Below are 15190 nucleotides of genomic sequence, written 5' to 3' on the forward strand. Positions count from 1 at the left end.
AAGCTTTCATTTAAACACTGGAAAGTCACCTAAGGACAGGTCAGAGCAGTGTTAGGGAAAGGACACATGTACAGTGTCTTTCTAATTTCCAGGGGAAAAATGAAAATCATCACTCTTAAAAACTTTTTATGTATTGCATTTTTACCACTAGTTTGTAACAGTAAGGAAAAAACAACAGAACACCCTACAGGACACATTGTGGTGCAAATCCAAAGCTGAGGCTTTCAGTGGTATGTGCTAAATGATATACAATTAAAAAAAATATATATAGATAAACAGATAGAGATATATAGACAGATATTATATGCCAGTGATGAAATGTTCTCCAGCCCCTCTGGAATCACATACAGGAATACAACATTGGTGCCACACCTCAAGGGGCACCAGAAACCTTCAGCCACCAGAAGACTTCAGCCAATATCCTACTGAAATTTATTACCATGGCAGAGGAAGAAAACTCCCAGGTTCTAGAAGATTTCTGTGCCCCCCACTTCCCACGGTATTCATTTCTTTTCTTCATCCTGTACCAGCTCAAAGCCTTATGACTAGATTCCCTTCCATTCTCTTCAACTAGAAATTAATTTCTTTGTTTCTATTCCTTTCCTCTAATGCAAAAAATTTAAATTTAGAATTTCTCTTTCCCTTCTTACTGAAGTAATTCCTGTTTCTGTGTAAAGGCAGTGAAAACTGCAATAGTCAATTCCCCACACTGACCTTTTTCCTATTTTCTAACAAACAACTGGTCAAAATTATCTTCTTGCCTTAGTTCTACCTTAGTCCAATCTTTTTGCAACTCCAGGTAACATAAGCCACCAAGGAGAGCCCATAGCCAGTTTCAAGAATATGCTCACAACTTCAGTAAAAAATGTTAAAAATACCAATAAAATCACATTTCATAGAATCCCAGAGTAAGAGAATAGTTAGGGTTGGAAGGGACCTCTGGAGATCATGGGGTCGAACCCCTCTGCCAAGGCAGGAAGGGGAAATATTATTTCTAATACTTCACTCTGTCACATAAGCCTAAAAACTTCTAAACTAAATATGAACTGTTATGTTTGGAACCCAACAAAAGACTAGTATTAGTGTAAACTTCTAATAAGCCACATCCAAATTAATTCAGGATAGCAGGAAAAACAAAGAAATCTGATTTCAAAATGTGTGAAATTAGAAGCAATCCAAATTGTAAAAAAGCCTCGAGTTCTAAGTATTTTAATGTGAATTTTGACATTATAATACAAAAGCTTAAACTAATAAACTTTTAAAGTACGTAACTAACCATGAGTTTTACATTATTAAACTGAAGTTTACACTAAGCATTTGGGAAGAACAATATACTATTTGACCCTCTATTCAAAACAGATTTTAAAAATTTACCTGTGCTCTTCATGCTAATGGAAATGTGTCTTTTTCCTTAGCGGTTTCCATGTTTTCTAACAGCCATTATTAACTGGCTCCAGTCAGTATGGAGTTTGTGAATAACTCAGATAGTAGCAATTAACTTACCCTTAAAGACTCCTGGAATGAAGAGGCCTGGTACTGTGCATATTTTGCAATTGTTGTATGAGATCTACTGCTTTCACAACGCCAGATTTTCTTTGTTCCAGTGGGGTCCCAGTTTTCATCTGCTGGCTGCAGTAGCTGTGTCCTTACTTCTACTATGTGTTCATTATTCGCTTCTACCAATGTCTTAGTAGAGAAGAGTCCTAGATCTAATTAATAGCAATGAAATTTATAAATGAAGGTTAATATAGAATAAAACAATTTCAGGAAAATGCCTGAAGTTATCAAAAGGTTTACTCTAAAATCATTTTTACCCTTTAAGTCTTCACAACACTGCCCACCTGAATGTTAATTATTAACACCCAAAAAATTTTCATCCACATATCCAGTAGAAAATTCGAAAAAACTTGGCAGCTATGGACTATTTTACAAGAAACATTTTACACGCCTTGGCTGAACAAATCTGCAAACAATGTTCAAACCTATTATCATGAAAGTATTTTTCAGAGCAGAGCTTAATGAATGTACTTCCATTATAAAACACATTTCCTACCAGCAGTGATAGTTTATCTACCTAGAGACTTCAAAATACTGCACACAGTCAAATTATAGATGACTAGATCTAAACACAAAGACATGCATCCAGTTTTTTATAGGAAAATGTCTGGCTGTAAACTTCCATATCCACAGCTCAGTTCCCCACTGTGCTCAACAAAATCTGCTATATTTGTGGTGAGTTTTTTTTTTTTTTAAAGACCAAGATCAGAAACAACAGCAAACTGAGATATGACAAATTACCCTAACGACTTGGAATATACAGGTAAAATAGTTTTATAGAAATATAATATCCACTTCTAAGAACTGAGAGATTTATCTTTAAAAAACATTAATTCCTCCCCAAAGTTAGCAAAAAAAAAAAAAAATCCAAAAATAAATTTACCTAATTTAAGCGCTCCAGCAAGGCCACGTATTACAGTAACAGGGTTGTTTGGATTTGTACAAAATTGATGTAAAGGTGGAAAGAAAGCATCTCGTTTATTTTCCAACTGCAAAATGATAATGGAATATTAGATGTCAGATCAATCTAGATTCCTTATTTGTTAAACAAGAAAGAATAGTAAAACAAAAGAGAAATAACAGAAAGAAAACAGGAATTTTCTGCATTTCCCTGCACTGTGGGGAATGAACAGCTACACCATACAGTTCTTTCTATGGTAAATGCTGGGTTCACTCCTGAAATTAATTTGTTACTGTAATTTGTTTCTTGGCAAGAATTATTCCCAGGTTGCTCCAGCTTTGCAACTCAGGTTTCCTGAACTTAATTTCTTTATCTGACAGTAGCCTTGTACATTCCCTAAATCTACAAAATTCTCTGAAGAGCAATACAGTTTCTTTTCAGAAGTAAAAAGTGCTAATTTTACAGCTAATGTATACAAGAAACAGTATAATTACTCTCTCATGGTGTATCTCATGTTAACCAGAAAGGTTGATTTGATTTTCTTATGCTTCTCTGCACCTATAACCTCAATTTTATGCTATAGCCTCCCTCCTGATTTTTTTTTAATTGCTATGAATCCTTTAGAATGCTGAAGGCATTTCTAGCAATAAACAAAACACAAAGAGTTCCCTAACAGTGGCACAACTGCACAGCCCGTGGCAGTGTGGTGACTTTCCAGCTTTGTGAGCACTCAACAAAGCTGCGATGGACTTTTATTAAGGCAGATGAGTTCAGGTGCAACACCTGGAAAACATCTGGAAGCACTGTTGCATCCAGCCAAACCCAGCTCTCAGCACACTCAGACCCAAGTGCCAGCCTCTTGTGGTCCCCAGATTAAGGTGACCAAAGCCAGCTTGAGCTTTGCACACTGCCTGTATGGACAGACTGTAATTTATTTTTCTGCTATTAAGGAAGTGGATATCCTGTAATTTATTCTTCTATTACTAAGGAAGTTAGCTCAGTAAAGCTATTATGAAACTTTATTTTCAGAACAAAAGTTGTAATGCTTGCATAAGAAAATACTACTCAACTAAACCCTGCCTTTTCCTGGTGACATTTTGTTCCTAACATCACCTCAACTTTTATTCATTTTTCTTCACTCTGTTTTGAAGCAGATTGTTATGGGAGTTTAGTTTAATTACTTGCTCATTTATACATAAGCTGTCACTTGCAAAAAATTGTACATACATTTCTGAAATGCTGTGCATTGTATATAATGAACTGTTTTGCTTATTCTGCCAACATTTTGAGTATTAAAAATAAAAAATCTGAATTATTGTTCCTTTTGTTTACTGGAATTCTTAATTTACAGGTCCTTTAAGAGTCAAACTATGTCTCACAATTTTCTTTATGGCTGGCATTTCTCCTGCCTATATATATATATATATCAGTTTGGAGAGCACCGTAATTAGAACTCAGTGATGAACAGTGCATCTTTAAAATAATTACATTATGTAATTCAGATATCCAAACAATTGCAAAAATCAGGCAGCAATGTACTTCTGCCACTAGATTTACTTACATAAATACTAGGTGTAGGTGGATTCAGCTTGTCCTTTGGCAAGGGAGGGTACGGTGGAGGCGGTGGTCGTGGAGGTGGGCATTTATCCAGTAGAATACTACTGTTAGATAAGCCATTTTTACCCAGATTCCTAAAAGGAAAACAAGAGCTGTCTCTGTCAATACTTGACAAATAAAATAAATGCATATCACTGTAATCTCTTATGCAAAATAATGTTGTATAAGGAGAAACCATAATTTAAGATGCAAATAAAGCTCGTATGTTTTAATCAAGAATTTTCCATGTATAATTTGATATTATTCAAACTTATTCCGACTTTGCCGCTGAATTTGCAACACCACCACTATCAGTTAAAAATACAGCCACTTTCAATAAAAGCAAGCATGATACATTTTGATAAAATTTAACAGGAAAAGAAGTTTTCAACTACACACGAAGAACTTTAGCAGGTGGATGATCATTCCACAGGAGCTGAGGTAGCAGAGCAAAAGTCAGAAGATGACCAAAAAACTGTTGAGTCACAAAACCCAACTACAGCTACACTACAGATGCTGAACTGAACCACACCTACCCCTCCCTGCCTTACACATTTTGAAGCAGAAGGAGCCACTGCTGTATAATCCATTTTCTGGAGCAACAAGGGAGAGGCCCTACCCTCAGTGAACTCCTGTGTCAAGGCCCCTGTGTGTGACTCCAGGGAGAACCTCTCTGCCTGTATTTGCAGCCTCTCCCTGGAGATTTCCAGGTGTGCAGGACCCACTGGATGTGTAACTTTTCCTATAATGGATGACCTGAAGTCTCCATCCTGAGCTTAGCCTGTAGTCAATGCCCATTCACCATCACTAGGAATGTACTGACAAAACCATCTCTTATATTCTTGTTAAAAATCACTCAACTACTTCAAAATTCTTCCCACTAAACACTATTCAAATACTTTTTCCAACCTCCTTTGATTCACTGTTGTTACATCCCACAAAACAGGATGTTTCTAATGTATAATTTAGTCATATATCTTCAGAAAATTCACTGGTTACTAAAGTTGTTTTTTTTTATATAACAGTCTTCAGCAGAAAACACAAATTTTTAACAGATGAAACTTCCAGTGACAAAAACTTCTTTCTGAAACTGAGCAACATGGTACAGCCAGATACTGAGTCAAGAGATCACTGCTTCAAATCAAGCTAGCAGAACCCTCAGGATGGACTTGAGGCTGGAGATCAGATAGACTGACATGACAAACACTTCAAACAAAATGGGCAAACATCTCACACACCACAAAGCACACCGGTCACACAGGCTCATTCCTTGTGCTAGGTGAGTCCAGTGCCAGAATTTCACTTCCAAGAAAGTGAAAGAGTGATGCAGAAGCTTTGATTAGTCATCATCCGACTTGGCAAAAAAAATCACTGGCCAGCGCTTAACGTCTGATGTAGTTATTGCAAACGCTTCATTGTCCCCACATACACCAAAAAAAAAAAAAAAAAGCCAACAAAAGCAAACTAAAAAAGAACCCCAAAATCACGTGGCAATATAAAATCATCACCACTCAGAGATTTATTGACTATAGCTGCATGAATCTGAGATCCAGACTATCTATGCAAAGTGAAACTAGAATCTAAACAGCAGGTATCAGACACGACTATAACCTCTGCATTACCAAACAGAGAAATAAAACCAAGAAAAACAAATGCATAGTATTAAAAACAGGAGAGAACTTTGACAAAATTCAGTTTGCATTGATAAACAGTTCTCAGGAAATTTCTAACTCAAGGAAAATGAGAAAAAGTGAACTTGAAGAAAAAGGGACATTGTTCAGAATTAATGGGACTTGAGCTGCTGCAGTCACAGCAAGGCAAACACAGTGAAAGCTCCAAAAAGCCAGAGCACGTGGGAGTTTCAGGGAAGGGTGACAATGGAGAGAGGAGAAACTTCTGTACACTTAGAGGAACTACAGGTCTGAAAAAGCAGAGGAGAAAGGGAAAGAAACAGCATGAAGGAAAAGATCAGATTAATAAAGATATCTCATAAACCCAGCACTTGAAGCTGGTATTACCAATTGCACGCTATAATTTCCTATTAAGGTACTAAAATTCTATGTGGAAATTTTAAGAGGAAAGCTGATAAAGAATAGCAAAGCTGAGATAGCAAAACATTCATAATTTAAGTGGCACAGGAAACAGCTGGCCAGAATATTTAAAGTTATCTTTAACAGACCAGCTTCATTCTATCGTATTTTTTTCCTATCAACTTTTTCTTAACTATGAATCAGAATATCTTACTATTAATAACAAGGCAAGAGAGCTATTAAAGAATAATTCTGTAATTGTTAGTGTGCCAAACAGAGCAATAGAAATTATAAAAAACACTATAGAAATACTAAAAATATTTGCTACCATGGTGTGAATATCCACTGCCAGTCTCTCCACTTCTAGAAACATGGAACTACAGCCAGTGCAAGGAAAGTGAAAGACTCTTTTTGACCACAGCACCTGTGCTGAAAATCCCACATATCCCAGTTTCAAGAATGCAGTTTTTGTGAGAGGATTTCATAGTGGCTGAAAGGGGCAACAAATGCACTGCTCAAGACAAAACAAGCCTGATTTATGCCCCCAGAAGAAACTGGACACCCAGTCATCAGTGATGAAGGAATGAAGAGCAGGACAAGCTTCATTCATTTAAACTGACTTCCAGGGGAAACTGGCTTGTTGTGGACTGTGGATGGACAACACCCTTCACTGTCAGAGTGGGAAGAGAAGGCAGGAGCAGCTGTCAGGCTCAGAGGGACACAGCCAGGGGTGCACAGGGATGGGACGTGCAGCCTGTCCTGAGTCACAGCTGCAGCACTCAGGCCATTGCAAATTGCTCCAGGGGTGAAAGCAACAACTCATGGAAGTGCTTCAACCTGAGAAACAAACTCAAACTGCTGTGAGAACTGCTTAGGAGAACATCAACCACTAAGGATGGAACTGGTGCCTTAACTTCACACAAATCACTCAATCAAGTTGGAAAAGACCTCTGGGGTCACTGAATTCAAACCATGACCAATCACTGCCTTGTCCCCCAGACCATGGCCCTGAGTGCCATGTCCAGCCTTTCCTTGAACACCTCCAGGAATGGTGACTCCATCACCTCCCTGGGCAGCCTTCCAATATCTAATCACCCTTTCTGTGAAGAAATTCCTCCAGATGTCCAACCTAAACCTCCCCTGGTACAGCTTAAGACCACATCCTCTTGTCCTGTCACTAGCTACTTGGGATTATTTCATGTAGTCATGGGATCTCTTGAATAAGCAATCTCCACATTCATTAGAACACCCCTTTTAATTAAATTTTACTGTTTTCTAGGATACATTCCCACAGCTTTTTAAGAGACAGTTTACAGCCTTCAGTCTGGGGTAGAAATGTCCCCTGTGGCTGTACCTGAACACACAGCTGACCAGAAGCCCAGGTGTGACACAGTTTCAACAGTCACCCACAGAACACTTATCAGGCAAGTGCCAGACCCATTTTAAGTACAGGATTAATTCTGCATCATCCCACCTGCCCCCCCCCCCCCCCGCAAAAAAAAGATATCATGCAGGTTTAAAGCTACCTGTGTTACACAGTTAACTCTATTTAAAAAAAAATACCTCAAAAGATATTAAAGTTCCCAGGATAAAACTTATTTTCCCAGAACCAAGAATCGTTATAAATAATTATCATTCTTTACATTTATTAGATGAATCACCTCAATAGTTTTATTGTTTCACTCAACCCTAATGTAAGGCTGAGAGAATTATGTCTATTTCTCAGGAAGTGTGCTCTTCAAGTCCTCTGGAACTTTTCCTGTTTTCCAAGAATCGTTAAAAAAAACCTGTATGAATTATAAACAGTTCTCTGGCTCGCCCTTTCGGAGTTCACAGATGCATGTTATCTGGGCCTCTGACTTAAAAATGCCAAATTTAAGTATAACTGCTGTTTAACCTTCTCCTTGAAAAGAGAGTACATTCCATGATGTGAACATTTTATCTGCCTTTTTCCCAAGCACAGAACAAAAATATTTACTGAGCACACTTGCCTTATTGAACATTCTAATACTTACTATGCAGACATTTTTTAAATTATTTTTTTGTTTTGTCTAAAGGTTTTCCTCTTCCAAACATAATTTCTGTGTTTTCTAGAACTCTTAGCTTCAGTACTTCTTAAAATATTTGCCCTTTTTGTTTCTGCTTGGGAGATTACAACTTTTTGGTGATAATGAAAAGTTCCTAAACAACTTCCAGTTATCTATACATTTGGATTTTAGGTACAATTTACAGGTCAAAACAGAGTAAATTACAAGCATTTGTGCTTAAGCAGTTATTTTTGTTATGAAGTCAGTCTAAATGAATTATTATTTGAGGATTAGCTGCATGAGAATTAACAAGGTTTTACTGCTCAAGAGATTATAGTTATTCAGAAGAATAAAATTAATACCCTCTCTTCCACCAATAAAAATCACATTTCAAATTAACACATGGAACTGTGGATTTATTTGATACTCTATCTCTATTCTATCAGAATTAATTAATCCACAAAGAGGAAGGAACAAGACATTTTCGAAACGTGCCTGCAGAAGGAATCAGCTGAAGCACTGGGCTGCACAGCACCCACTTGGTGCAGTCCTGGTTCCAACCAGAAACTCCCACCCTTCACAATCAGCAGATACAATCAGTTGCTTTCTTACTGTGAGTTATTACAAAACCACAGAAAAACGCCTGTCAATCCCCACCAGCCTGGGAAGGAGGTGGTTACACACAACACCCAGCTTGGCTCCCTGAGCTTCCCCTCCCCAAGCTCCTTCTGTAGCCAGGGGTAGAGAGGAGCTCTCGAATGGAATATAAAGAAGTCAAATCAAGCTTACATTATGTTTAAATGCAAGTAATGCCAGATAATTACACAACCTGTTTATCATGCAATTCTCTACCCCAGCCTTTCACAACCAGGTACTAGTTGGCAATACTCCCGGAGACCTTTCATGAAACTACAGAAAATCCTACAATAGAACTGTGGATTTTCTCATTATGCAAATATATTTCTAATTATTTTTCAATTCTGTTCTGATTTTGACCTCAATAGTACAGGTTGGCAGCAAATTTCATAGGTTAATTACATGTTATGTAAGAAGTAATGTTCCTTTTTTTCTTTTCTTAATGACTTTTACATCTTCCCTCTCCATTTCATTTGCTAATCACCTTGCTCTGAGGCTGTAAGACAAACAGAATCACATCACTGACTTGCGTAAGAAAAGCATTATAACAAGTGGCACCAAACTTTTTCATATGCTTGCCTTTCCCTCTGAACTGTAAATTTTCCCCTTTTTTTTTTTACTCCCAGATAATTCTGCTTCCCATTTGCAGAGTTCAGTATTTGCCTTTTGAGCAAAACAGAACCTCTTATTCTAAGCAGTGTTTAGCTTGTGAAATCACAGTATTTCAAATTTTATTCAGAAAACTTTTGCTATGGTGAAGATCACTTGCCAGATGTAATGTGTTTTTAGAGGAACTGAGCAATTCTGTCTTGAAACCAAAAAAGCCCTTTGTTTGTAAATAAAATTCCCAATTAAACAAGAATTGCTTTTGTTGTTTTTAAAAACAAAACACTAATTTAATCTGGGTCCTTCCTCCACAAAGTACTTCCTCTCAGAGAGATTCAGGCTCTTTTCCTGTGGACCATGGAGCTCCCAAATTAGTGATTCACTGACTTCCCAGGCCAGGCTCAGGGAGCAGCACCTTCAGTAAGGACAGAACAGATTTCTTCTGCCCAGGGCTCCAACAGAGCCCTCGGAGCTCTGGGATCATGGAGTCCAACCTGAGACCAAACATCACTTTGTTAACTTGACCATGGCACCACATGCCACCTTCAGCTGTTCCTTGAACACCTCCAGGGAGGGTTCCCACCTCCGCCCTGGTCTGCCCATTCCAATGTCTTGTCACCCTTTCCATGCAAAAATTCCTCTGTTTGTTCCCTGTCCTGTATTTTTATCATTTTACAAGGCCCCTTGAGAGGCAACTCGTGTCTCCTGGTCTCCTGCCACTTTTCTCAGTGGATTGCTCTACACTTTCCTTCTTTGAACACCAAGCAAAAATAATATAAAAAGGCTCTTTTTGATACACATTACAGTCAAACCTACACCCCTCATTTGCCCTCCCCAGTCATGCCAAATTGGTGAAGCTTTTAAGCTCAGAAATTCTTCAGAGTTGTCAAATGAGTCTTCCCATGTATCACCATAAAATGACAAGGACACCTTCCAGCTGACACAAAGTTACCCAGCTGGGCTTTTCAGAACTGCCTGAGAACCTCTTACCTCTAGAGTTTTGTTTGGACCTTTACCTGTTTTTTCAAGGCTGTGAACAAACTTTAATAAACAATGAGGAAAAAAAAATAATAACCAAGGTATTTCTTACTTCTTTTATGAGAAACAATGCAAGTCAACTTAGGAACTTCTCTATGCTGCCTAAACTAAGGACCTGACCTCAGATCAGTTTTAGAAAGGACAACTGATAGACTCTCTTAACTGAGATGGGTTTTTATCCCTACTCCGGGATGTTAATTAGATGCACCAGTTGAAACACTGAGTGAGAAATCAGCTGGTTTCACTTCAGTAGAAATAAACACCTCGAGTGTTGAATCTCAAGTCTTGTGATAATGTTTCATTAATTCTCCTTTCAGAAAGATTGCTCACAGGGAAAAGATACTTACATTTCTGAGAGCACAGAAAAGAGCTTTTGGTAACAGTCTTTTTAAGGAAACATGATACACAACCAGACCAAGAAGCACACTCTTCTTTTTCTCCCCTATTAACAATCGGCTTTTCTAATAACAAAGTCAGAGCAGTTATTCTTAGCATATTTTCTTCTTTTAATTACATGGTTTTCACTTATGCTTAAAAATTACTTGGGGTTGTGTTGGTTTTTCATTGTTTTGTTGTTGCTGATTATTTTTTTTAAATGACCTTAACAGGAGATTTTCTTTAGGAATCTCTGGAAGGATAATTAATCAAATAGTGCACTCTTTTATCTGTTAATTTGCTCAGAGGCCTAAAGAATTTTACTTTACTATGTAAACAGTTTACCAAACATAATTTAGTTGTTTTACAGCCACCTTAAAATTTACTGTTGCAAACAGTTTTATTGGTAGGGAAGACTAACCAAATGACACTTCCCTGAATCACCTCCTCAATTCCTTTTCATCCCTACACTCCAGCAGCAGTTAAACAAGATGAGCACATTTGCCACCCTACTGTTCTCCAGAACAGCATCTTAATGAGATTTGCATATCTGAATCTATAGCTCAGCTCCTGCATTTCTCAATTCCTTGTGGCTTTCCAGGGACATTGTCTGGCCCTTCAAGGGAAGCTCCTGGTACAAGTATCAATTGCTGTGCCAGCACCCTATGTCTGACCCCTTCTCAGCCTCCTCAACAACCTCATTTCACCCCAGGAACCGAATGGAGCCCTGTTAAATATTTCCTCAACATTCGCACCAAGGAAGATGGATATAAAGAAACTTTTCAGCCTCCGCAATTATCTTGCCCTGCTTAAGTGCTCACTTTAGTCTTTGGCAAAACAAAGCATTTACCAAGTCTGCTTCTACAGAGCAGACAACCTATTCACACGTAATAAAAGAGGAATCAAACTGAGTTTTCTCTTTGGCCTGTGTTTTGCATTTTATGATACAAAGCATCTCCTTTCACCTAATGGCTTCACTTGAGCAGCTTTTATTAAGAAAACACTTGTTTATGTAACACAAAACGACAGTCTCCTAGCATTTATTTTTGTCAAACTAATCCTGATTTTTATTGCAATGCAAGTCTTCTGAATGACTGTTCTAATAAACTGCTTTGACTATTAAAACCACCAAATTTCCATACTTCTGATGATCCTTTGTTCTTAAGCAACACACAAAACCCTTGGACCCCGGACCTTTGACAGGTCACTTTTTGGTGGTGAGCGTATCCGTGTTGCATCCTGATAAAATCCCTCCTGTGAGAAGAGGAACTTCATTATCCTGCAGTTCACTCTCCCGCAGTAGGTCAATTGTAGTTACCTTGTGAATCACATTGTGCATTATTTAATCCCAAACTGCTACTAATTCCAGGTCTTTTGTGCTCTAAACACAAATAAACCTGTAGGGTCTGAAAGATGCAAAAAATGGCTCTTTTAGACAAGACTTTTTTTTAAACATGAAAGCATCTGAAGAAAAAAAAAATAACAAATAAGACATCTGAGGACTTCAATGCAACTTACAAAGAATATAAACTCCCTGGTTTTGTAGTAAGCATATAGTAAACAGAGCCAAATGCAGAACAGTGAGAAAGAAAATAAAAATTATTAATCTAGTGCTCCAGCTATAAAAAAAATCCAAGTTACATCCACCTGTTCCTACCCGTAAAAATGTCTATTTTCGCCTGGAGAATACCATCAAGACAACAGGGCAACAGATTCAAGTGACTATTGTCAGATAGCAAGAAGAATATGACAGAAGATAACAGAATCTAATTATCCATATTAGAGATGAAGCCAGAACATCTTCCTGAACATATCAAATGAAATTAAGTTGTTGTATGCAACAGCTGACACAAAAGAATACTTAAGGCCCAATACAATGTAGCTCCAATACATAAAGACTAACAGAACAATTCCCCTCTCCCCGTGCATTAAGCTTATTCAACACAAGTGGTCTTTGTATCTGTTGTGTTTTAGAGGTTGTTGTTTTTTGATTTTTTTTGGGGGGTTTTTTTTTGTTTTTTAAGAAAAAAATCAATTATTTTCATGTTTTCTGTGGGTAGCTTGTCTGCAATTTTTTAAGTATTCTAAAAATCAACACTTTTGGTCACAAATTCGTATTTGAATCTCAAGATACCACTTGCAGTGCCAGCACCCAAATATAAGCAGTATGACAGGAAGTACTTTCAATTCTTTGTTTTTGCATTCCCACACAGTGTGTTAAAATAAAGGTCAACATGCAGTATTGAAGCTCATGGTATCTGATATATTAGCATATAAATATCTTCCATTTTACTACATTAATTTTTTTGCCAATCAGCAGGCCTTTGAGCAGATTATTTTAAAAATTCTTCCTCCCAGACATTTTTCTTTATGTCAGTCATGCACACAACAGCTGTAACAAGGATGTTCTGCCCAAAATTCTGCTCCAGAGATGTCATGTGTATGCCTGAACATCTTAAAACAAAGAAAGGGCTAATCAGCTACTCAGTAAAAGACTGGGAAATCTTCAACTTTATGAATACAAACTGTCAGACATATTAGAATGGCAGGAAAAAAACCCCACTATTAATATATTTTATAGGGTTTATATACAGAGTTACAATTTTTTTTTATGAAATAACAGATAAGCAGCTCTAGCACAGGTGAGTTACTGTATTTCTCAGAATCTCTTGTTATTTTTAGCAGACATATGCAGAATTTCCAGAAAGCACTGTTTGCCTAGAAGAACTCCTATCTCAAAACCTGCTAAAAAAACCAAGTCTCTCCTCCACTTTTCCCTATCATCCAGCTTCTAAGTCCTCTGCCTTGCTGAATGAAGGTGCAGACAGGCTGAAGAGGGAGCTCTCAATCTCTAGTCCGTATGAAAGAATGGGAAAAAATCACATCTAACACCTTTTGAGCTGTCTGCAAACTACACGGGATAAAGTATTAGCTTACCTCCCCTGAAAAATTATGATTATGTGAGCCTGGTACTGACTGTAAGAAGCCAAGTGAAACACCTTGATGAGCCTTCCTTTATCTTGGAAATTAAATATCATTAGGAATACTACACCTCCACCAAAGAGCACAAACACAAGGAGTTTACAGACTTTGTAGCTAAACTGATGTTTTGCTACCAAACACTAACTGCAGATCTCTCAGACAACAGCACACCAAACACATCAAAATGCAGTATTTCACTAGAGTGAAACACTTCTCATTACTCTCTCAAGAAAGCTACATTCCAATTTTGGAGGCAGATCAGGTAAACTTTAAGAAAACACTTAAACTCTCTAACAGTTTATATTATGCCAATTTGCAATGCACTCATCCTAACACCATACACTCAAGCTATTTTCATACTTCTACTAGAAAGAACACATACATGGACCCAATTAAAAAAAAAAAAAAAGCTGCTAAGCTGTTAAATTTTATGAATGTAGTATGTGTAGCAATGGCACTCGGAAATGAGCATTACAATAAAACTTAATATCTGAAAGATGTCAAAATAGGCTCCCTAAAGATTTTTTTTCTCTCTTTTATGAAATTTATCTTGGTAACAGATAGCGACAGACTGCTATATCATGGATCAGTATTAGTCATCAAATCCCACAACATTAGGAACTACAAGCTCTCAGTCACAGTAACAGATGCAGGTTTTTTTGTAGAATGATATAAACATTCTTTTATACTATTTTTTTCATATCAAAAAGAGTAATGCTCAAAACCACCATATTTGCTATATAAAATATAGCAAACATACATCCTAAATAAAGTGTTCTGGAGTAAAATATATTGAGGCGATAAAAATTCCAACAAGAATTCTAACAGAGAAAAATACAGATAATATTTCAACTAAAAGAACTGCAAACAGAGTTCAGGATGGAAAACAGCAGAGGAGAGCCCAAAACATTCAATAACCACATGCTTATGATTAAAGGGACTTCTATGAACTTTAAAGGCATCTTAGGTAACATTTTCAAATACAGTGGCAACTGTAAAGGACAGCTACAGAAATTACAGTGTTCTAAATGGCCATTTCAATTTCTCAGCTTGTTTGGATTTTGAACAAATTTTTTTTTAAGAAAGCAGGCAAATCTCTCCAAAGACTACCAAGAAAACCTTGGAGGACTTTGAGGTATTTTACATAGAGAAGGCTGTGAGCAGCAAGCACTAAATGTGAATTTGCAAAGCTAATGACTCCCTGACAGGCTCCCTGCTAGCACTTGCACCAGAGATGAACACTGACAGATTTAGCTGCAGCAGTTTAAGTTATTATTGCTCAGGGTTCAACCATCCTCCTCTGCCACAGGCCACTGGCTATTGCAGGGGGGTGGAATTTGCTGTATTTCTAACACCACTGTAGCCCACAGTGAAATATCTTTGCCACAAGTCATTGCTAAGAGGTGTTATCTGAACTTCTACAACCCAGCCTTCCACACTCT

At 37.5% G+C, this 15190-nt stretch overlaps 1 protein-coding gene across 15 annotated transcripts in view; it reads right to left on the reverse strand.

The window, feature by feature from the left end:
* KDM6A (lysine demethylase 6A) overlaps positions 1 to 15190 on the reverse strand; it is a 150541-nt gene that overhangs the window by 17857 nt on the left and 117494 nt on the right. For all 15 annotated transcript variants that reach the window (XM_053934695.1, XM_053934694.1, XM_053934689.1 and 12 more), the window contains 3 exons: positions 4020 to 4149; positions 2441 to 2546; positions 1504 to 1709 (listed from right to left, as the gene is read on the reverse strand). In XM_053934695.1, coding sequence (XP_053790670.1) covers positions 1504 to 1709; positions 2441 to 2546; positions 4020 to 4149 — 442 coding nt within the window. The remainder of the gene's footprint in view (positions 1 to 1503; positions 1710 to 2440; positions 2547 to 4019; positions 4150 to 15190) is intronic.

This window comes from Vidua chalybeata, chromosome 2 (assembly GCF_026979565.1).
Source record: "Vidua chalybeata isolate OUT-0048 chromosome 2, bVidCha1 merged haplotype, whole genome shotgun sequence".
NCBI classification, from domain to species: Eukaryota; Metazoa; Chordata; class Aves; order Passeriformes; family Viduidae; genus Vidua; species Vidua chalybeata.